General features: G+C 31.4%; 2 protein-coding genes across 7 annotated transcripts in view; one reads left to right on the top strand and one right to left on the bottom strand.

Annotated features, from left to right (window-relative positions):
- Window positions 1-25,995, top strand: part of LOC130677064 (ankyrin repeat domain-containing protein 6) — a 153,569-nt gene that overhangs the window by 33,122 nt on the left and 94,452 nt on the right. The gene's annotated exons all lie outside the window — the stretch shown is intronic.
- Window positions 14,713-25,995, bottom strand: part of LOC130677065 (uncharacterized) — a 95,866-nt gene continuing 84,583 nt past the window's right edge. For 2 of the 5 annotated variants that reach the window (XR_008991519.1, XR_008991518.1), the window contains 4 exons: window positions 24,668-24,751; window positions 16,679-16,800; window positions 14,959-15,058; window positions 14,713-14,868 (listed from right to left, as the gene is read on the bottom strand). Coding sequence is in view for 1 of the 5 variants with exons in the window: in XM_057483643.1 (XP_057339626.1) it covers window positions 14,800-14,868; window positions 14,959-15,058; window positions 16,679-16,800; window positions 17,099-17,113 (306 nt within the window). In the remaining 4 variants the exon portion in view is untranslated. Of the gene's footprint in view, window positions 14,869-14,958; window positions 15,059-16,678; window positions 16,801-17,098; window positions 17,129-24,667; window positions 24,752-24,873; window positions 24,889-24,910; window positions 24,926-25,995 lie in introns of those variants that run through there. The other 3 variants (XR_008991520.1, XR_008991521.1, XM_057483643.1) reach the window with 3 other exon arrangements.

The raw sequence follows: 25,995 nt of genomic DNA, 5'->3' as shown, positions 1-25,995 counted from the left end.
TTTTTAGAACAATTGATTTTTATTTATTATCGAAATAAATTTTTCTGTTAGTGTGAACTTTCTGGCCGTTATCATTGTGGTTGTGATGGTTATGCATGTAGTAATCATTTTAGAGAGGGCACTTGCATACGCATAGTCGATCTCGATGACTTTTAATCTTAAAATTAAATTTATTTAATATATCCTACATAACTAGTAATTTAAGTTTCCACTGTTTGATTTGTCAATGTCATTTTTAATTTTATCTCAACGAAAACATATAAACGTGGAGTGAACCTCAAAATATTACGTTATTATACCAACTGAAGAACCCAGGTACAGTCGACTCTGTCTAAAGGTTCTACGTCAGGACAGGACCATTGCCTAAAGGTTCCCTCCCCAACATTAGCACTTCCCCTACAATATATTCCCCTCGAGCGCCGAGGCGCACGCTGAAACGAACACATTGCGCAGTAAACATAACCTCAAAAAAACGTGCATTTAAAGTTAGCGCTCGAAAACTGAATTGTGATTCGTCACCCGACAAAGCAGGTGGGGGAATATCCGGGAACCTTTAAGCAATGTATCCTGGAACCTATAGACAGAGGGAACCTTTAGGCAGAGAACCTTTAGACAGAGTCGGCTGTAAGAATAGGCTTGGCTCGCGAAGCTAATCCGTCTTGAGCAAATTATAGTACAGATTTACTCAAGGTATATTACGAAAGTATCTTGCCTCGAACTTGTCTAAGACTGATGGTGGAGATTTACTGAAGACTGAAGACGCAGATCTACTTAAAACTTCCTTACAAACTTCACTAGGGTACTAAGGTAGCCTTCATTCAAAAACATCTACGATGATATCCGGTTCCTCCACGACGATGTGATTCCATCTCTTATAGTTTCTTTTCAAGATAATCCCACATTTCGCGGCTCTTAGGAGCAGCCCATGCCATTGCACTTTTGTTTTTGTAAGTAGCTTTTACATTAGCACCATTATCGACCAGCAATTTTACTAAGTCTAAGCTACTTCTACGAATAGCCGCAATTATTGGCGGTTCGCCTTTATCAGGATTTAAATTAACACCATTTTCTATAAGATATTTAATTATTTCGATTCGACCCAACTCAACAGCCAAAGTTATTGGTGTCTTACCATCGAAACTGTTAACATCAGCGCCGTTCTCCACTAAACATTTAACCATTTCAAGTCTATCCTTATTTACAGCGATATTCAATAGGATATGATTATTATATATATCATTGACTTGGCAATAACCCTCTTTTATTAGATATTCAACCATTTCGATTTCACCATGAAGAACAACCCTGAAGATCAGATTTTGATTACCGACTATATCATTTTTATCGGCGCCATTCTCTATAAGATATTTAACTATTTCAATCCGATCTTGAGAAGCAGCCTTAAGTGATGTTTCTTCTTCACAAGAAGCCACTGCATGAGCCTCATACTCTACAAGATGTTGGACTATTTTGATTCGACCATGAGAAACAGCCGCCGAAAGTAATGTTTCTTCTTCACAAGTAGCCTTTACATTGGCACCTTTCTCTACAAGATGTTTGACTATTTCAATTTGGCTTTCACAGACAGCTCTGAAAAGTGGTGTTTGATTTTGATGTATAGCTTCTATATCAACACCATCATCTATCAATTTCATAACCAATTCAGTGTCTTTATTAGCAATAGCTTCATGTAATTTTGGCCCGACTGAACAATAGTCTTCGAAAATAACTATATTCTGATTGCGGCGTTTTAATTGAAAATAAGTAAATGACATTTTACCACCAATTTGAGCTTTTAAGTCAGCACCCTTTTAACAAAAAATTGATTAATTAATACCCTTCAAATCAGTATTTGTAATAAGATTAATTTATTAATTAACTCAAGAGGTATATCATCTTAACAGAAATTACAAATAATTTTAATAAATCACTAAATTAGTTATCGTACTCCAAGAAAGTTTATGAAAACACATACACGTTTTATGGTAGTTGTATCAATAACGTGATGCTTTTCGTAAATTTTCCTAATTCCTAATCTATACAAGATTCCAATCTAGATTTTGATAGGGTGTAGACTCCCATGGGAAATCATCGTAAAAATACTCATGGGAATCTCTACTGGATTTGAATATAGTGGAAACCTGAACATGGAAACATGCAAATAACCTTCTCAATAAGACAATTTATAGATTAATTGAGAAAAATATAGATAGCCCGAACTGGGAATCGAACCCAGACCAATTCGGTATCACGCCGAGTGCTCTTCCAGTTGAGCTATTCGACACTATACTATATTCCGTTCGATTCGATCTACTAGATTTCCATATGGATTTGGCATGGTATGGATTCCCATAGGAACTCATGAGAACATTCATATTGAAAACTATGCTGGGTTCCTATTGAAAACCAAATGGGAATCTATCCAAAAACACCATGTAGGAACCCTCGTAGGATCTAGGCTGGATTCCCAGATGGGTGTTTTTGATAAGGCACGACTTATGACAGCGCTACTAGGGTAATGAAAGAAAAAGTTAGGCTTAGGAACCTCAATTTTCCAGGACCCGTGTAAAAAAAATTCGTTCCAAAAAGATTCCAAAAGAGTTCCGCATGTGGAACTTCTTAACATGAGACAGATTAGAACGTTTTTGGAACGTTAGTAATTTTGATGGTAAAAAAAAAGTTTTTATGAGCGAATTTAGAGTCAAATAAGGACGTTCTTGGAAAGTTTTTCGAATTTTATATGGACATTTTAAAAAAGTTCCATAATCACCACTTTTGACATTTTTCGGAAGCTAAAAAAGATGTTCCAAAAACATTCAAAAATAGTCCAAAAATCGTTACTTTACAACCTTTTATAGAACTAAAATAGACAGTCCAAAAACATTCCAAAAAAGTTCCAGAATCACCACTTTTGACTTTTTTATGGACTTAAAAAGGCATTCCAAAACAGTTCAAAAATCACTACTTTTGAATTTTTTATAGAACTAAAAAAAACGTCCATAAAATTCCAAAAACTTTCAAGAACGTCCTTTTTTGACTCTAAATTTGCTCATAAAAACTTTTTTTTTCCATCAAAATTACTAACGTTCCAAAAAAGTTCCATTCGAAGTTCTAATCTGTCTCATGTTTAGAAGTTCCACATGCGGTACTTTTTTGGAATCTTTTTTGAACGAATTTTTTTTACACGGGGAAGATAATAAACTTTTTTGTTGCAAATATGTATATATTCTCTAGAATGAATATAAAGTAACTTGGCCAGCTCTAGCAGTGCGAGCATTTTGAAATTTCGGTTGAAATGGATCTATTCTATTTCTTCTGGAATTACGATAAAACTTATTCAAACTCTTAAAGTACTCTAATGCCTGCAATAGCCCATTTGTAAAAAAATGGCAGCTATAGTGATAATTTGTAAATTATTTACTCACTGGTTATTGAGATAAGATTAGCCAATAGTAGTACAGCTACTGATTTTTTCCTTGCCTTCGGATATCAATGCGTTCAATAAATTCTACAACAGTTATAAATCATAATAATGAAATTTATGTAAGTTTTGCCCAACTGAGATCATTAACGATGTAATTAAAAAAAATATAGTAGGAGGTAATTGTTAAATAATATGCAGATACATGCGTTTATTTTAGTAGAATAAAAAATTTTAAGTAATTACATCAGTCCAGTTGTTATTGATTCTCAATAGTAAACAAACTTAATGATTCGATGATTAGCCGGTCGTTTATTATATAGTGGTTCAACTGGCTCCAAAAAATAATTTTTACTAGATCAAGTAGTGGGAGAATCGAACAGCATTAAATAGAATATGAGGCCAGTAGGATTGTAATCTTGGGATGATTGTAAGAAACTCGAACCGGCTGTCCCAATCTCTACTTCAATGACATTAATTTGATCGTTTGATGTTTATAAGACAAGAAGTCATTAAAGTGCTAATTACTCAAAAACGATAACAGTAGTGGGTCGAAGTAGATTTAGATAAATCTAAATAGATCTAGGTTAATCTAAGTAAATATACTGTAAAAATAATTCCTCAATCTTCAATAATATTTAAGTTGGCGCCAGAAAGTCACAAGTGTCACTTTGTAAGTGTTGACAACAATTTGACTTTAAGTATTCCAAAAAGTAAGTGACAATCTACTGTCGCAGTACACGGACAAGTTGACACAGAAACGATCGATCGTTCTGCTGGCTTTTAATAAAGAACAAAAGTTGCTCAGAAATTTACCAGCAAGTTGGAGCTAACAAATGGGGTAACGGCAGTTATTTCGATCAACTTGGTGACAAGTTGTGGCAGTAGGTTGTCACTACCCTATTAGCATCTTACGAAAGTGTCTTGCTTCAAATCTGTCCAAGACTGGGAGCCCACATAGGATTCTAAGCTGGATACCATGTAGTTTTGTTTGATAAATCTTAGAAAACAGTTGAATCTGCAGGCTAACTTAAAAACTTTCCACTATTTCCAAGGTCTCAGGACCTGAAAATACTTTTTCTATGCTGATATTATTGTAACAGGGGTTATATTTCTGTCTTACTGTTTTATCACTTTTCTAACTTCCCGCTAAGAAAATTTCAAATTTAAAAAAAAAAGGGAAGTTATCCGTTTCGGTCTGATCTTTTAAAACCGAGTGTTCAACAGATTTCGTCTTTTTGAGATCCTAGGAAGCTAGACCGACGAATTTCGAGATTATTTTCGGGTGTATGCATGCATTCAAACATTCTTTAATTTTTGAGCGAATTAATTCACTTAATGGATTGATTCCAAAATCTAATCGGCTCTAAAACTCTACTAGGTGCGTCGATTGCTACCCCAACTATCGAAATTGAATCATTTGTTCGAGAGATATCGTTAACGAAAAACTTTCAAAAAAGTGGTTTTTTTTCGAATAAAATAAAACCCGTTTAATTTATTATTTTCTAAAATTTTTCAGCATTAGGGACAGAAAAACTGCGACGAATGCCATCTCAAACGTCAAAAGTGGTCTATTAGTTCAGAAGATATTGGCGATGAAATATTTAAAAAATAACAATTGTCCTCAATTTTCCTGCACGAAGAAAAATGCCCTGAAAATTAATTAGTAATTACAACCATGACTGAAAATTTGGTATTTCGAATGAAAAATTACAATCCATTAAAAAATTACGATGATTTATAAAAAATTAATTTTTGATTTCAATTATTACTATTTAGATCGTAATTTTCATTTATCATAATAATTACAATCCTTCGTAAAGATAATTACTTAAAAAATTGAAAAATATCTCTCGACTTTGATAATTTTTATTTTAAAACTGTAATTTTTACTTAATTTGAATCTAAAAATGATTTCGTCCTGCTAAATGAAAAGTAAAATTATGTAAACAAAAGTGTAATTTTTAAATTTATATTAATTATCATTTGATATTGAGAAATTTCATCTAAAATTAGAAATTACAATTATACATCAAAAGTTACTATCAATTGTAAAAAATTCAAGTTAATTGTAAAAATTACATTGGCGCTTTATTAAATTTTCTCTTGAAAAAATCAAAATTTACTTATTCAAATAAAAATAATTCAATCTCACAGAAAGTAGAAATGATTATTAGATTTATTAAAGATTAGTACATTAGTCAGAATTTTTGTTCCGTAGTTGATAAATATTGAAACATTTTATTAAAATTATTGTGAAGTTAAAACATTAAAATTTGCTACATTAATACACAATATCAAACTACACTTTATAAAAATTATTATTAAGTCCAAACAAATTTTTTTATTCATAATGAAATTTATTAAATACACTAAATATTTTAACTGACACGATAATTAATGTTAGTCTAATGCATTTCACAATGAAAACTTAAAATCTTATAAAAATAGTAGTCCTACAAAAAAAACAATGAAGATTGGTTACAATAATTTTTTTGTATTTTTTTTTTTTCAAAAAGTAAATTTAAAAACAAAAATTTTGAAAAAAAACACGTCCCAATCAGTCGAATTTTGAAAAAATTATAGCTATTCAAAATAAAAAATCGGTCTGTCAGTTGACCCTGCGGGCCAGCCCCAAAACTTCCCGCTGTTTTCGAGCTCGCTGAGCTCGAAAACATTATTGTGAATATATTTTCGAGCTCTTCGAGCTCGCAAATACTTTTGTATGCCATTGTTTTGTAAAAAACCATTTTTTAGCATTTCTTTCTTCCACGATATCTCGCGAACGAATTAACCGATTTTGATGGTTGAGGTGGCAATCGACGCGTTTTATCAAGTTCTAAAGCTGGTCGAATTTTGAAATTGATTTATTCAGCCGTTTTTGAGAAATTTCAAAAAAACCAAGGAAAAAATTTTTTTTGAATTCTTTCGTCAACGGTTTCTCTTGAACGAATAAACCGATTTTGATGATTGAGGTGGCATTCGACGCGGCTTATAGAGTTTTAGAGCTGATTAGATTTTGGAATCAATCCATCGAGCAAATTGGAAGTTATCCAAATAAAACATTTTTAAAAAAATTTTATTTTTGAAATATCTCTGAACGCACCCTACCGATTAAGTTCAAATTTCTACGGCCTCAAGACATTAACAAGCCGCGTCGAATGACACCTCAACGATCAAAATCGGTTCATCCGTTCAAGAGTTATGAATATTTACATACATACATACGTACGTACGTACGTACACACATACATACACTCGGACATCATCGTGAAATTAGTCAGGATAGCTTCCTAGGACCTCGAAACGTCGACATCTGATGGAAATTCGATTTTCGTAAATCGGACCGAAACCAATAACTTCCCGAATTTTTGAAAATTTACAATTTTCTTAGCGGGAAGTTAAAAAAGCCATTTTTTTCAAAAATTTATAGTTTTTTTTTTGTGGGTGAAAAAATTTGAAAAAATTACAAGAAACGTTTTTGATCGGGTAGAAAAAGAGAAACAATTTTCAGCAAAATCTAAAGGGGTCGGGTTCAAAAGTGGTCGCTTTGGCGTGGAATGCCACATATATATAAATCACTATATAAAATTTTACATAATTATGTACAATTCTATAAAATTATACATTAATTATATATGGCCAAAACTCATACATAATTTTATATGGTGATTTATATATAAATTTATACAATTATATATCATTTTTTTCCCCGAGGAATGTATTTTTTAATACAATCCCATAGTTCGGTGTCAATAGAATTCTTTATTGTTTCGTCTAGGTACTCGGAAATTTCTCCTACATTAGCACCTTTCTTTATTAGAGACTTGACCACTTCAAACATATTGTCTTCTATCGCTTCGATTAATACTGGGCGACTTGTGCTTATATCATTGACATTAGCGCCGTTGTCTATTAAATATTTTATTATTTCAATGTTACTCTTTGACATAGCATAGATTAATGGCGATTGGTCCCTATCATCTTCTTCACAGTAATTGTTCACGTCAGCACCAATTTTTACTAAGAACTTAACCATTTCAAGGTTAGCGTCATGGATAGCCATTTTCAATGGTGTTTCGAAACAATAGAATATTTGATTCACATTATTATCACCTCTGTTTACTAGATATTTGATCATTTCGGTTTGATTATGGTGGATAGCAATATAAAGTGGTGTTTCCTCCATAGAAGATGGATAAATTTCATCATTTTCGTCATCTAACAGTTCAAATATATTGATTCTACCGTAAACAAGAGCAGTATAGATTGGTGTTTGACCTTCATGTATAGCATTTACATCAGCACCCTTCATTATTAGCTCAACGACCAAGTCTATGTCATTATTGACAATAGCTTCGTGCAGTTCTGACATGGCTGCAAGTTTTGATTTATGACTTTAAGGAGTATAAGTGATTCACTACTTCCTAGCGCGTTTTAATTCTCGCCATGATAAAATCGAAATTCCGTTTCGATTCCGCTGAGGTTCTGTAAAATTGTTAGAATTTGTAATTATTATTTATAATAGAATATAATTATAGAAAATAGTGGGGGAAAGAAAACATCATTTTTTGAAGAAAAACATTTTTCGTGTTTTAAATGTTTATATAGGCCAGCTCGAAAAGTGCGAGTATTTCAGAATTTTTATTGACAAGGTTATATAGGGGAAGGGGGGGGGGTAAAGCGGCGTACTTAAGGTAATACTAAGGTTTCGAGGACTCAAATACGCTAAATCTTTTTGTTTTTAATGATATTCAAAGTAAATGAACAATAATTTCATTTGCCGTTGAAACAAACAAATTATCAGTTTTGTGGGCAAAATGGGGTACCCCCAAAAATGATTAAAAGAAAAAAAATTTATGCATGTTAATTGAAATTGATTCAATTTAATTTTTTTGTAAGTTTACATACAAAAAAATTACATTTTACACAACTATTGAATGCAAATAAAGAATTAACCAATTTTTTATTGGTTTTTATCATAAAACAAAAGCCATTAACATTTTTCGACTGACACACGATTTTTGAAAAAGTTTAACAAAAAATATTCAAAATAATGCTTGATTATAATTACAAAAAAGATTTTGGAATATTTAAGAACCGTTTAAAAAATAAAATTTTGTTTTAATAAAGTTTAGGGGATACCCCGTTTTACCGACCCTATGCCCTTTTACTCCCTCTCTTGACCTAGGTGGATAGATCATAAGAAAATATTCACAGTTTTGGAAGAAATTTATTTTTTGAACTTAAAAAAATCATAACTCCCACTTATGAAAATTAAGGAATGGCATAAGTTTTATTGTAGAGAATGATTTTGTAGCTACAATTCGATCAACGATCAATAGTTTCGGAGATATCGATCTATATGATCTAAATAATTTCTTCTGTTACGAAAATAAAATCATAAAATACTCTAATGATCGTGATAGCCCATTTGTAAAAATATTAAAGCTATAATGATAATTTTTAAATTATTTACTCACTGGTTATTGAGATAATATGAGCCGATGGTAGTACAGCCACTGATTTTATATCTTGCCTTTGGATCTCAATGCATTCAATAAATTCTGCAACAGTTATAAATCATAATGATAAAATTTACGTAAATTTTACATAACCGGAATCATCAACGATGTGATAAAAACAAATCTAGTAAGCGACAATTATTAAAACGTATGCAGAGACATACGTTTATTATAGTAGAATAAAAAATTTAAAGTAATTACATCAGTCCAGTTGTCATTGATACTCTATAGTAAACAAACAATGATCTGATGATTATCCAGTCACCTATTATATAGTGGCTCTAACCCGCCCCGAGACATATTTTTAACTAGACTAATTAGTGGGAGTAGCAAACAGAAGCATTAATCAGAATATGAGGCCAGTGGAATTGTAATCTTGAAATGATTAATAAAAAAATTCGAATCGCCTGTTCTAGCCTCTACTTTGATGACATTAATTTGGATATTTAATATTTGTTAGACAAAAAGTAATTAGAGCGCTCATTACTCAATGAAGATAATAGTAGTAGGTCTGAGTAGATTGAGATTCCATAGGAGCATTGACTTAGTTAGGTATCTATCGCATTGATTGGAATTGTTGAATTGAGTAAACAAAGCAAGAGATTAATAAATTGAACCCACTCGCGATGATTCTTGTATGAAACTTCCTTACATTGAGTACGTAAGACATCAAAAAAAAAAAGGGACGGATGTTACATGAAATCTTTCAGGGTCCTTACAGAAATCTTTCAAGATTCTTACAGGAATTTTATAAGTTTTGCAAAGAAATGACAAAAAAAATAAAAAATTTCCAAAAAATGTAAAAAAAAAATTTTAGAACACAAAACAAAAGTTTCAATTTTTCTTTTTTCTTCGATTTTTTTTGACATTTTTTGGAAATTTTTTATTTTTTTTGTCATTTCTTTGCATTTGCTGAGTCACCAATGCAAGACTTTGAGAAAAGTCCAAAAAAAATAATTTTTTAATTTTGATTATGATTACACAATTAAAGGAACAAAACTTGCTCCTTTAATTGTTTAGCTCAACTTTGATCGATGATTCCCAAAAAACGGTTCGATGGATCAATTTAAAAATTTACCGGGGTCTTGGGGGTACATTAAGCTAAAAAAGTCCCTGGAAACAATATTTTTTTTATCGATATTTGCAGAGTAGCGGTTGATTTCCTAAAAAACCAAAAAAAAGTCATTTTTTTGTACTTACTTCTAATGGATGTTAACAATAAAAAAAAATTTTTTTTCCAAAAAAGTTATAAGGTTACGAAAAGTGTCAAAGTAGAGCTTTTATGCTCACTTTTTATTTAACTCTCTTAATAAATGATTTATTAACAGTTAATAAATTGTCTTTAATAAATGATTTATTAACTGTTAATAAATCGCATTTAATAAATGATTTGTTAACTGTTAATAAATATTTATTAAATCATCTCTGCTAAAAATCATTTATTAACAGTTAATAAGGCTTGTTAAATATTAAAAAATCTTTTTATCAGTGTGTTAAAAGCGGCGCTGTTAATATTAATATTTAGAGGTGCCTATTTCTAATTTTCCATTTCCCATTTAAATAACATAGGAAAAAAAATTTTTATTTTTTTTTATTTTTCTAGCTCGACATTCGTACCTCATATAAATAAGTTCATAGCATAATTTTGTAGAGAATTTAACGCTCTACAAAAAAGGTCTCTTATCATTTTTTGATAAATCCATCCATTCGAAAGCTATTGGAAGTCTAATCTATAACGAATTTACAGATCTTTTTACTGTTCCAACAAAACTATCAGACTTATCAAAAAATGTCACAAGATCTTTTTTATAGACAATTTTATTCTCTACAAATTATTTTCATAAAGTTTTTTGAAATTCCGTACTGTTTTCTAGTTATTTTCATTTTAATGCCAAGCTCGTAAAAATAATAATCTTCTTATCTATTCTGAGAACTTAACATTAAAATGAAAATATCTAGAACACAATGCAGAGTTTCAAAAAAATTCATTGAAAATAATTTGTAGGGAATAAAATTGTCTATAAAAAAGATCTTATATCATTTTTTGATAAGTCTGACAGTTTTGCTGGAAAAGTAAAAATATTTGGAAATTTTTTTTAGATTTGACTTCCAGCTCCAATAGCTTTCGACTGGCTGGATTTATCAAAAAATGATAAGAAACCTTTTCTGTAGAGCGTTAAATTCTCTACAAGATTATGCTATGGACTTATTTATATGAGGTGCAAATGCCGAGCTGGAAAAATAAATAAATAAAAATTTTTTTTTCTATGTTATTTAAATGGGAAATGGAAAATTAGAAATAGGCACCTCTAAATATTAATATTAAGAGCTCCGCTTTCAACAGGCTTCTTTTCTCACCTTCCCTCAAGTTTTCAGCCTGTTTTTTTGTTGAAAAAAAAAGTCGCCTCAAAATGGCACACCCTAGTAAATATATATGCATAAGAATATATAATACATTTGCTGAGCCATCAGTAACTTATGAGATTTTAATTCATGAAAAATTTTACAATTCGAAAACTGCCTGAAATAATTTAATTAATTTTTTTTTTTATTTTCTGGTTAAAATATATTATAAAGAAATTAGTTCACGTAATTGCAAAAAATTACTATTCGGGAAACAATACGTCAAATAGTTTAAAAAAATCTAGTTTGGAGTTCAGTCACTAGGTGGCGTCGGTACTTAAAGTTCTCACATGTGCGGCAGTCACATGCGTTAATAAATTCTTTGGAACGAAGAGAAATGTATCACGTACTTGATTTGGATTTTTTTCAATATTCAAAGTTTTAGGTTTGGTGAAAAAAAAAAGGAAAAGAAAACAGATTTTACGACGAAAAAAAATTGTAGATAGCTGACAAAAGAAAACTGATAAGCTGGAATTTTGTAAATTCTAAATTTCAGTATTCCTTACGGTTATATCCGTGTGTATACAAATTAGTAATACAAAGTATATACCAAGTTATAAAGATTATAATGCAAGGTGCTTAATTGAAATTTATGATTTTAATTTTATGGTCCCGAGTATTTGATTATTCCTGTGTAACCTATTTCTCTGTGAGGCAAGTCGCCGTCAAGTGATCTAGAATTTTGTCTGAGAAAAACATGAACAAATAAATCCACGAGAATTATGAATAGTGTCTTAATAAACATATCCAGACTATCAATTAACTGTGACGTGAAAACTTCTGAAATTAGTTAGGTGATTTTTCATTCATTTGATGTTTTTACATCATCGAATTTTCACTCTGTTAGTTTACGTTTTCCTTAAATTTATTACCAAACATAATAAATAATTTTATAGAGATATTATGATCAGTAAAACATTTCCCGTATATTTTGATACGAAAATGATTATTTTATTTCTTTAAATTTTTTATTTAGTTCATAGTTTTGAATTTCGCTACTAGGCGGCCTCAACTCAAAATGTTCTCGCATATGCTCCGGTATTCAAATTTCATAAAGTCCCGATTGAATACAATACTTATGAGAAAAGTTATTATCAGATAATTTTTATCGAATCTGCTATAGCGTGAAAATTTTCTTGGATATGATTATTAGTTGTATTTATTTCATAACGTTTCCGACGCATTAGAAAGTGAGGCATTAAATTTAGTCGAATGAGAAATAACTGCTCAATTTTTAGAAGTAAAATACGAAAGTTAAGGAAACTTTATTCTCGTTGGAATTACAGCTATTTTCTCCTTCCAGAAGAGGAAATTAGAACACAATTTGGTGGTTTTTTTATTGTCAAAAAATATATTGTTAAAAAAGTAAATTTCGACGACTGAAATTTGAATTTGAAAAATTAACTAGCCGAATTTTTTTAGCGAGTAAATTATTGACAGTGAACTTAATCTATTTGACCGTCAAACATTTATTTTTTTTTTAATTTTCTCTCATTTCTACTCCCGGTAATTTGTAGATGAATACTTTCCAGGGGAAAAACCATAAAATGTTCAAATCACTTTCAATCATTAGATCGTGATACCAGGTAGGGTATTTTATGCACCGTTAAGGTATTAGTCTTTTGGAGCGTAGGTTCAAACAACTCACAAATCGTTGCCTATGTGCAATTTTTCGCCACAAAGTTTCGTAGTAGGGCAAGTAGACTAATATCACTCAGTCAGGTTTTGCACAGTAATCAGTGTAGTGCTGCACCACAATTGAGCATTTTTTTCCAGCACCGTACTGAGTTGGGTGCAGAACAGTAACCAGTTGGGTTCCAATCTTTCCGTGTACTGTAAAGATTTTAAGTTACAAGGCTCCCCTCATAAGATACCCCTCTGTAAGATATCATTTCCTCCCATTTTACTATCATTTCCCCTCAATTCAGTTTCCCCACTACACTCAGTGGAATTTACTTGCGCATGCGCTTGAGCCACTACTATAAGTCAGCTGTTGACATACACATAGATATACTTATAGATAGGAGAACTGCGCATGCTTCTATTTTCAATAGTTCCATCTTTTAAAAGTAAAAGGGGTACCTTACCTTTCTAAGATATTTTTCCTGCCCGCATGAAAAAAACTTATGCTCTGAAATTATATCAGATAATATAATATTTATTATATAGCATCAATTTATAGGTTTATATATATTATGATTTTGTATTTCAAATTATATTATTAACAGTATAATATAATATATAATGCTCGTATATAAGCTGGTATATATTGAAAGATATACATGACACTTTTGTGCTTCGAAAAATTTTCAGTTCCATGAATGCTCTTTCGGTATCCTCTAAAACTTATTTTATTTTGAGTAATTATTTTTTTATATTAAAAATTAATCATAAAAATGAAAATTTATAGTCATAACAACTCTCTCTACAAACTTCCTTTCAAGTTCGATCTCCATACTTAATTTACTCGAATAAAATATATTCTCATTGATACTCACAATCATCGTCAAACTGAAAGTCTTTATTTTTCATATTTTATTTTATATTTTTAGATATATAATGTATTATATAATACAATATACAATTCAATATCTTGAGATTCTCCAACGTCAATTATATAAAAAAATATATTTAACAATATAATATTTAATATATAAAAAAATATATTCTATTATATATCATTCCAATATATATAAATTTATAATGAATTTTATAAGTTAAAACTTATATTTTATAATTATATTACATATTATGAAAATATGTGTATATTTTTTTATAATTTAAATTATAAATCAAAGTATAACTTTGAATCTATATAAATATTATATTTTATTCTACATACATTTTTGCCGTTTTATAAAATTATATATTTACGGTATATTTTGTTATATATAATCAAAATATATCGCGTGCCAAATGCCAAAAGGGCGTATAATTTTTTTGTTTTTGGTGCCAATCGTTTTGTAAACATGTTCTAAGCCTAAAAATCAAAAAAAAATTTCCAAAGCCAAAAGGGCGTATATCTTTAGATACGCCCTTTTGGCGTTAGTAAAATTTTTTTTCTGCAGACCTTTACGTTTCGAGCGATTCTAAAAAGAATGGCAAAAAAAATTTTTTATACGCCCTTTTGGCATGGAACCCCATCTAACTGCTGTAATACGCCCTTTTGGCATTTGGCATGCGATATGTTATTTTCATGCGGGTGGAACCAGAGCCCCAAGTTTGATATCTTAGGGGGGAAGCACTGTACTTGCTGTAGACATCAGCCAAAAACTTCCAGGTGTTTTCAAGCTCACGGGACATTCTAACATATTTCATTAATACTTTTGTTGATTTTCGAATGACAAGGTGAATAATAATACATTGTTTAAATTATTTCAAATGAAAATATTTTTATTTGTAGAATTGCTAATAATATATCATTGTGATAGTTTACAATTCCTTATAGTTTTACACGTGCTGACAGAAGCCATTCTCATCCACGTAATAATTTCGACAGCATTCCCCCCACTGACCAGGCTAGCAATTAATAATAATCATGATAATAATAATAATAATAATAATAAGCAGTGATTATTGTAAACTTGCATTATATAATTCTTTACTTACTCTTCCCATTGAAATGCACGAAGCTTCTGTTGCAACAAAGCCAAATATTGCGATTATGGCGAAGATAAGAAGGGCTCTCAACATTTTAGATGAATCTGAGCTAGAAAATTTATTTCATAATATTTTATTATGTCAAGTTAATTATTTTGGCGAAACTAACCAATTTTAGTGTAGAGTCAAAGAGATATTTTTTCTAGGAAATTTAATTGCCCACAAAATTATTTAGTCATTTTTATCGTATAACTGACAGGTAAGCCGATATCTAAGTTCATGGATTTAAATATTTGGGTATTGATAATTTCTTACTAAATTCGCATTCGGGCGATATCCCTGGTGGATCCGAATTACGGTAATTTGACGCATTCTACCATAATTTACCGTAAACTACGTTTTTACAGCGAATTTCGGTAATTTACCGTAATTTGCGGCATTTTTACTGTAAGCAGCGGATGCTGTTTCTTTTTACAGTATTGACAGTGCAAAACTTTCATAGTAAAATGCCGCAAGCTTGCCGAAATTTTACGGTAAATTACAGTCTCTAATTGCAAATTTACTGATTAAATACCGCACTTCTGCATTAAAAAATATCGTAAGTTTACTGTGAAATGCCGTATTTCACCATAAAACCCCGTAATTTGCCGTAAAATACCGTAATTCTTCCTAATACCGTAAATTACGGAAAATCGCGGTAATTTACCATAATTCGGTTCCGCCAGGGTAAAAGTATTATTTTCGCCTGACTATCAATAATACGACACGAAAGTACCAAACAATTTCATACAGCATACACTATTGTATAAGTCTGTAGTGGTCTGGCCAACAACACCACACGGAAAGAAAATTATGGGAACTTTTGCTATGCATTATGGGAATAGTTCCTATAATGGTATAGCAATTATACCCATACTATTATAGGGATGGTTCCCATAATATATGGGAATAGTTCCCATACCATTTTGGAAACCATTCCCATAACAGTATGGAAATAGATCCTATATTAATATGGGAACCATTCCCATAATATTATGAGAACTATTCCCTTATCATTATGGGAATCTCATAACGGTATAGAATCCCATAACAGTATAGGAACTATTCTAATAGCATTATGGGAACCATTCCTATAATATTATTGGAATGGTTCCTATAATTTATGGGAATGATTTCACTTAAATATATGGTTCATTTCTATATATGATGGAAATTAACCCATAATATTTTTAGAACAATTCTTATAAATTATAGGAACCATTCCTATAATTATAGGAACTGTTCCTATAATTATGGGAAATATTCTTATAATTATAGGAACAGTTCCTATAATTATGGGAAAAATTCCTATAATTATAGGAACTGTTCCTATAATTATGGGAAAAATTCTTATAATTATGGGAACTGTTCCTATAATTATGAGAAACATTCTTATAATTATAGGAACAGTTCCTATAATTATGGGAACCATTCCTCTAATTATAGGAACTGCTCCCATAAATTATGGTCATAATTCCTATGTTGGTACAGGAAAAAATTTTATAGAATTATGGGAACCGTTTCCATAATTTTCTTTTCGTGCATAGAAATTCATCTAGTTAAGTCGATTTGTCAGATAGTAATAATTCTATTCTTTACAAAATTATTCGCCAAAATTTTTTTCGAACTGTTTTCAATCGATTCATAAATTATAAAAAAAAAAAAAACATAAATAATGCTAAGTACATACCAAGTAATGCAGATACAATTGAAGGCGGTTGAAGTATATGGCTTAATTTTTACGGTACCCACGTATTTATATATTCCTCTGTTGTTCCAATCCTTCGGACTGATAACGCACGAACTGTCGATCTAAAATTTATATCGGAGAGGGAGATAAATAAATAAATCCATGAGAATTATTAATAGTGTCTCTATAAACAGTCAGACAATCAATTAATAACACGTAATTATTACGTTGTCCTTTTGTTTATTATTTTTAATTCTTTTTGTTTTTTCTTTTTCGATGTCTCAGGTGGTTGTTTCAGCCAGTAAAAAAAAACATGAATTAATGAATAAATTACTAAAAATAAATTCAATTGTTTCATTAACTACAGTCTTCTGCAAACAAATTTCACACAGCAATAAAAATGCTGTTCTCCGTAATCACCCTAGTTATACTCATCGAATTTCCGTTTCCGAAGCACACACTACCCTAGTAGCATCGTCAAAGACGTCTTAGGTCAGTCTGCATCTTCCGTCCTCTGCATGTCTCCATCATCAGTCTTCGACAAGTCTTCGACAAGATACTTCCGAAAAATACGTCAAGTAAATCTGTAGTAAAACTTTCTGGAGACAAGACTATTGGTCAAAGTGCATCAACATCTTAGCACTCCTACTAAAAACCATACAGGAATCCATCCGAAAACATATGGATTTATCATGGTGTGGATTTACCCAGAAAACTATTTTTAAGAATCCCTATCAAAGACATCCAGGTGGGAATCTAGCTTAGATTTTCATTTAGATTTCAACGCAGCGTTTTTGAATAGATTCTCAAATAGCTTCTTATAGAAATTCAGGATTGATCCCGACCCACACGGAAAAAGTATATATTCCGGCAAATCTGAATATATACGGATATATACTTTTTCCGTGTGGGGATGGAGACCCTCACATGAGTTTTCATGGAAATCCACGGCATGCCAAGTCCATACGGGAATCTAATATGAATTCTCATGTGGATTTATACGATGATTTCCCATGGGAATTTGCACCATTTCAGAATCTATATGGGATTCTCTTATCAAGTTCTTGTATGAAAACCCACTCTCTTAAAGTGAACCAGTGAAATTCCACTGATTCAACCAGTGAAGTTCACTGGTTTAACCAGTGACTAAAAGTTCACTGGTTGAATCAGTGAACGTCGCGCTCATTGGTTTCAACCAGTGAACTAAAAATATGTAAGCGCGCGGGTACAGCAGCATTCTGTACATGAGTATATTTAAGTGTTTTATTATGTTAATAAATAAGTAATATTTATTGATTATCTTCATGTAATATTTTAACTAACTTTTATATAACAATAATAATTATATGACACAATTTTTACAGAGTTTAAAAATAAATAACTTTGGAGTAATTTCAATAGCTTGGAGCTAACCTCAAAAATGAATGACATAATTTTAAAATTAAACAATATAAAAAGCCCATTGAAAATGGAAACAAATTAAATTTTTATAAATCCTAATAAATATTATTTATTTTATTACGAAATAATTTTTAATTAAATATAATTGTTATTAAGACTCTTTTAGTTCACTTTGTTTTTAAATAAACGTTTATAATAAAATAAAATTAATCTAACCTATTGTGTTTATATTTATGTAGTCCACCGGCGTATCACTGGTTTAACCAGTTAGCCAAGCGATCATCTTAGTCCACTGGTTGAATCAGTGAATTTCACTGGTTGACCAGTGACCACTCGATTCACTGGTTGAACCAGTGGGTTTCACTGGTGAATCAGTAGATTTCACTGGTTGAACCAGTGACCGCTCGATTCACTGGTTGAACCAGTGGATTTCACTGGTTGGATCAGTGAATTTCACTGGTTGAACCAGTGACCGCTCGATTCACTGGTTGAATCAGTGAATTTCACTGGTTGAACCAGTGACCGCTCGATTCACTGGTTGAACCAGTGGATTTCATTAGTTGAACCAGTGACCGCTCGATTCACTGGTTGAACCAGTGGGTTTCACTGGTGAATCAGTAGATTTCACTGGTTGAACCAGTGACCGCTCGATTCACTGGTTGAACCAGTGGATTTCACTGGTTGGATCAGTGAATTTCACTGGTTGAACCAGTGACCGCTCGATTCACTGGTTGAATCAGTGAATTTCACTGGTTGAACCAGTGACCGCTCGATTCACTGGTTGAACCAGTGGATTTCATTAGTTGAACCAGTGACCGCTCGATTCACTGGTTGAACCAGTGGGTTTCACTGGTGAATCAGTAGATTTCACTGGTTGAACCAGTGACCGCTCGATTCACTGGTTGAACCAGTGGATTTCACTGGTTGGATCAGTGAATTTCACTGGTTGAACCAGTGACCGCTCGATTCACTGGTTGAATCAGTGAATTTCACTGGTTGAACCAGTGACCGCTCGATTCACTGGTTGAACCAGTGGATTTCATTAGTTGAACCAGTGACCACTCGATTCACTGGTTGAACCAGTGGGTTTCACTGGTGAATCAGTAGATTTCACTGGTTGAACCAGTGACTGCTCGATTCACTGGTTGAACCAGTGGATTTCACTGGTTGGATCAGTGAATTTCACTGGTTGAACCAGTGACCGCTCGATTCACTGGTTGAATCAGTGAATTTCACTGGTTGAACCAGTGACCGCTCGATTCACTGGTTGAACCAGTGGATTTCATTAGTTGAACCAGTGACCACTCGATTCACTGGTTGAACCAGTGGGTTTCACTGGTGAATCAGTAGATTTCACTGGTTGAACCAGTGACTGCTCGATTCACTGGTTGAACCAGTGGATTTCACTGGTTGGATCAGTGAATTTCACTGGTTGAACCAGTGACCGCTCGATTCACTGGTTGAATCAGTGAATTTCACTGGTTGAACCAGTGACCGCTCGATTCACTGGTTGAACCAGTGGATTTCATTAGTTGAACCAGTGACCGCTCGATTCACTGGTTGAACCAGTGGATTTCACTGGTGAATCAGTAGATTTCACTGGTGAATCAGTGAAATTTCACTGGTTCATTTTAAGAGAGCAGCTACCCAGTTTTCTACACGGAAAAAAATAATCGGTAGCAGCTACCGATTTCAATCGGTAACGGATACCAAAATAATCTGTAGCTGTTACCGATTATTTCGGTTCCACTGACAAATTTTAGTGGACATAAAAAAACTATTTTTGAGGGATGCTACACGGGATGGATGTACGAGTATGCGTGTGCGTGTGTGTGCATGTGTGCGTAAGTAAGTTCCCCTGTGCACGTGTGTGTGCGTCTATGAACGCGTGTGTGTGCGAGTACATGTGTGTATGTGTACGTAACTGGTACCAAAAAAATCGGTAGCGATTACCGATTAATTTACACTCGGATCGTTTTTGTGTCGCTAGACCTATTGATGAAGACTAAATTACGATCCTAACAGTACATGAATTGATTAAATCAGATGTATCGCCTTAAAGTTATGGAAGGTCATACCAAAAAGTGATCAACTAGCTCCCGCTCTACCCTACAACATTTATATTGGAGTAAATTGAAGAATCCTCTTAAGGATCATATAAAATAACTGTAAAGATTTTATAAGACTCGCTGTTAAATATCAGCTACAAACTTCGAGCTGTTTTCAAGCTCACGAGACATTTTAACATATTTTATTTATAATTTTATTGATTATCAAACGACAAGGAAAATAACAATACAATTTTTAATTTATTTCAGATAAAAATATTTTTATTTATCGAATTATCGAAATTATATAATTTTGATAGCTTATAATTTTTAATCATTTTAACGAGGGTCTCTAACGCAGTGATCATCTATACACGACCATCCTTCGCAGCATGGCTCTGGCGGATTAGTACACTGAAAATCAATAATAATAATAATAATAATAATAATAATAATAATAATAATAATAATAATGAGCAGTGATTATTGTAAACTCGAATTACACAGTTTTTCACTTACACGTCCCCATGTAACGCAAGCTTCTGTTGCAGCAAAGCCAAGTATTGCGATGATTGCGAAGATAAAAAGAACTCTCAACATTTTAGATGAATCTGAGCTAGAAAATTGATTTCAAAATATTTTATTAGGGCAAAGGTATCATTTGTGGCCACTGCTCTATTTTTGGAAATTTAATACTTAATTGTAATTAATGAAAAAGTGTGGGACGAAATTTCAATTTCAATAGTGGGACAAAAGTTAATCTAATCATATTTGAAAAATTAATTATGCTACTGTGTCTTCTACGAATTTATTTGTTCAAATTTTCCAAGTGTCCAAAACTGGCCCTAAGTGGCCAAAAATGGTACCTCTAACCTATATCGTTAATTATCCTGATGAAACTTATTAATTTAAGTGAAAATTCAAAGAGATATTTTATCTAGGACATTTAACTTACAAAACTGTTTAGTGTCATTTTTAATGTATCTCTGATACATTAGCCAGAAATTTCGCACCGATAATTTTTTACTGAATTTGAATCCGGGGTAACAAAAATTGTTATTTCCACTCGACTATCAATCTACGACAAAAAAGTACTAAGTCGATTTAATACAACACCCACTATTGCATAAATCTGTACAGAATTCCATGAAAACTTCGGATAAAAAAAAACTATGGAAATACATAAAAATCCATAGGAATCCATGCAGATATTCTCCACAGAATGAAAATAATCTTGAAGGATTCCTAGAGAAATATCTTCATCTATGTCTTCAGTCAATACAACCATAAAGTCACTTGGGATTATCGATGGCTTGAGGAACCCAAAGAACTTCAGAAAAACCCAAACAACTTCGGCTTCGCCTCAAGTCGGCTTTCATATTACATCCACCAGGAAATTCAACTTTCTGGCCTAGTGTCGTAATATACTATTTTGTAATATGAACCGCGAAAGTTGAATTTTCGAACAACACGCAGAGGGCGTAAATTATACGATTTCTGGCAATCTATAGATTGGTTAACTTTCTTCGAACTTGTAATGAAAAGTAACTTCTCTCTCTCTATCTGTCTCTACATTCCTACACGACTTAAAACGTTTTTGACTGTTTCTCTATCAAATTCAACTTCTGCCGTTGATATGAACTGTTCCTATTACTATGGGGAACATTTCTCTAATTATAGGAACTGCTCCCATAATTTATGGTCATAATTCCTATGTTGGTATAGGAACAACTTTTATAGAATTATGGGAACCGTTTCCATAATTTTATTTTCGTGCATAGAAATCCATCTAGTTAAGTCGATTTGTCAGATAGTACTAATGTTATTCTTTACAAAATATTAGTCGATCCATAAATTATAAAAAAAAAACATAAATAATGCTGAGTACATACCAAGTAATGTAGATACTATTGAAGGCGGTTTAAATATATGATTTAATTTTTGCAGTACCCGCGTATTTATATATTCCTCTGTTTATCCAATCACTCGGACTAATAATGCGCCTTCTGTCGATCTGAAATTGTATCGGAGAAAAACATAAACGACTAAATCCTTGAGAATTATCAAGACTGTCTCTATAAACAACCAGATGATTAATTAACAACACGAAATTCATTACGTTGTTTATTTTCTTATTATTCTTAATTTTTTTTTCAATGTCTCAGGTGGTCGTTTTAGCCAGTAAATAAACATGAATTAATTAATGAATTACTGAAAATAAGTTTGGTTATTTTATTACTCTGTCTTCCGAGAACAAAACTCACACACAAATAAAAAATTCCGTTCTCTGTAATTACCCTATTTATACTCATCCGGCGCAAATTCCCATGGGAAATCGAGGTAAAAATCTATCCGAGACTCCATTTGAGATTCCCGTATGGATTTGGCATGGTGTGGATTCCCATAGGAACGCATGTGAGAATATATCGAGATCCCTGCTGGATTCCTATAGGAAACCATATGAGAATCCATCCAAAAACGCTATGTGGGAACTCACATAAGGATCTAGGCTCAAATCCCATATGGATTGTTTTAGCTCCACTTGGAGCTACAATTTCCTTTTTTTGTATTTCGTGTACGATCATTTCTCCGAGTTAGGGCCTGTTGAAAATTGCCCAAAAATTTGGAATTTTTTTTTGATCCTTTAATTTTTTCCATTAGTGTACATATGATTGATAAATATATAAATAGGTGTGAAACATAGCGCTCTTTTTTCACGAATTTTTTTATGCGCAATAAAACATCTACGGACAGAATATCCTAAAAATCGTACGTACGTACATATATACACTCGGACATCATCGTGAAATTAGTCAGAATAGCTTCCTAGGACCTAAAAACGTCAACATCTAATGAAAATTCGATTTTCGTAAATCGGACCGAAACCAATGACTTCCCGAATTTTTGAAAATTTACAGTTTTCTTAGCGGGAAGTTAAAAATAGTCGATTTTTTTGGCCCAATCTAATACACACACATCGTTTCTTTTAATTAGAACTCTGAGATTTCGTTGTTCTCGTAAAGAATCCTCCTTCTTGATCTCATATTTAATTCGTTGTGGCTATTCGATAAATTGTCTTCTAAAAATATCATTTCATGAATCTTTCATTTTCTTGTAATAATTTCTTCAATAGTTTACTCCTCTTGCATTAATAATTTTTGATTAACGAAGAAAAAATAAATTAGTATTTTAATCAATAAATATGAAAAATTTACGCCGTTTAAGTATGGAATCATTGCAAGTTATTGAAGAGAAAACAATCATGGATTTTTCTAACCATTTCCATGATTTTGCAGAAATATCAAATAGCAAATATCATAATCGACTCTACCGTTCATCTTACGGCATTATATATATTGGTACTACGTAGCCCCCCGCATGAAAAAACTTTATATGTGAAAACATATATGATAGAATATATGAATATTATAATGTGATATATTGTACAATATATAAAATAATATTTATATTTTTGCCGTATTAATATATGATAATATATTGAAAAAAAATATATTGCTAGAATATATTATCAATATATTTATCAATATATGACTTTTTATGTATGTTTTACATATATATTTTAATATACCTTTTTTATATTGATATATTATATTGAAAGTAGTATATTAATTAATATATAGTATTTTTTATATTTTTTATATATGTTTTCCAATATATTGCAAAATATATGGTTTCCAATATATTGTAAAATATATGGCACTTTTTTTACTTTTTTTAGGTTATTGCCAGTAAATATAAGGTCAATGAAAAGAAGGAGAAAAAATAATAAATTTGACATTTTTTTGTGGGATTGTGTAGAAATTGAAAAAGTATATTAAAAAATAAAATTTTCAATATATTGCGAAAAATATAAGTTTTGATATACTGGAAAAATATAATTCCAATATACCGCGAACCATATATTTAATCATATAAATTCTTTCATATATAATCAATTATATAGAGACCATATGCCACTAATTATATGAGTCAAAATATATGGATATATATATCAAGTTTATTATATTATACTTATAAATTATATATATACTATCCATATATGATAAGAATATATTGAGCATTATATGAGATAATATATATAGAAAAATACAAAACATTATATACAAGTAAATATATTATGATAAATATATAATCCAATATATGTAAAAAACATATATTTTTCAATATAGATATTTTTGCCGCTATATATTTATCACATATTCACCATATATTTTGTTATATACTTTTAACAATATATAGCTTTTCCATGCGGGCAGTTTTGGAGAAAATTTATTTTTCGGACTTAGAAAAATCATAACTCCCAGTTATGACAATTAAGGAACGGCATAAGTTTCATTGTAAAGAATGATTTTTTAGCTACAATTCGATCAACGATCAATAGTTTCGGAGATATCGATCTATATGATCTAAATAATTTCTTCTGTTACGAAAATAAAATCATAAAATACTCTAATGATCGTGATAGCCCATTTGTAAAAATATTAAAGCTATAATGATAATTTCTAAATTATTTACTCACTGGTTATTGAGATAAGATGAGCCAATAGTAGTACATCCACTGATTTTATATCTTGCCTTTGAATCTCAATGCATTCAATAAATTCTGCAACAGTTATAAATCATAATGATAAAATTTACGTAAATTTTACATAACCGGAATCATCAACGATGTAATAAAAACAAATATAGTAGGCGAGAACTATTAAAAAGTATGCAGATACATACGTTTATTTTAGTAGAATAAAAAATTTAAAGTAATTACATCAGTCCAGTTGTCATTGATACTCTATAGTAAACAAACAATGATCTGATGATTATCCAGTCACCTATTATATAGTGGCTCTAACTCGCCCCGAGATATATTTGTAACTAGACTAAGTAGTGGGAGTAGCAAACAGAAGCATTAATCAGAATATGAGGCCAGTAGGATTGTAATCTTGGAATGATTGATAAAAAATTCGAATCGCCTGTTCTAGCCTCTATTTTGATGACATTAAATTGGATATTTAATATTTGTTAGACAAAAAGTAATTAGAGCGCTCATTACTCAATGAAGATAATAGTAATAGGTCTGAGTAGATTGAGATTCCATAGTAGCATTGACTTAGTTCAGTATCTATCGCATTGATTGGAATTGTTGAATTGAGTAAACAAAGCAAGGGATTAATAAATTGATCCCACTCGCGATGATTCTTGTATGAAACTTCTCTACATGGAGTGCGTAAGACATCAAAAAAAAAAAGGGACGGATGTTACATGAAATCTTTCAGGGTCCTTACAGAAATCTTTCAAGATTCTTACAAGAATTTTATAAGTTCTTTAAGTATAAATATTATGTTCAACAAATTTTATAATACGTACTCACCCTTGTAGGCAAAAAAAAATATTGACAACGGGGCCAGTCTTGGCACAATACTGCGCTACCGAGGCTCGTCCTTCCAAGGTTGGTCCGAGATCCGACCAACGTTCAAGTGACGAGTCTTGGTTTGCCAGTCTTGGGCCAAGATTCAGCCAATACTCAATTGACAAGCCTTGGTTTGCCAGCCTTGGGCCAAGATTCTTTTCCATACATAATATAAATATATATGTTTTTATAAATGATAAGAATATATTTTTCGTATATGTTGACATATATATTTTATACATGCTAAACATATACGGACTCGTATATGATGAGTACTATATTTTTTAATATAAAAACAAATATATCAGAAAATATAGTTAAATTCGCCACATATATTTCCTGATATTTATCATATATTTTTACATATATTTTGACCATATATGTTATTTTCATACGGGAGTACCTGAGATCGCAGCAACTAGATTGGTTTATTAGTAGGTTAC

This window comes from Microplitis mediator, chromosome 11 (assembly GCF_029852145.1).
Source record: "Microplitis mediator isolate UGA2020A chromosome 11, iyMicMedi2.1, whole genome shotgun sequence".
Taxonomy (NCBI): domain Eukaryota; kingdom Metazoa; phylum Arthropoda; class Insecta; order Hymenoptera; family Braconidae; genus Microplitis; species Microplitis mediator.
Note: the sequence above shows the minus strand (reverse complement) of the source record. Positions and strands in the feature narration are given on the sequence as shown.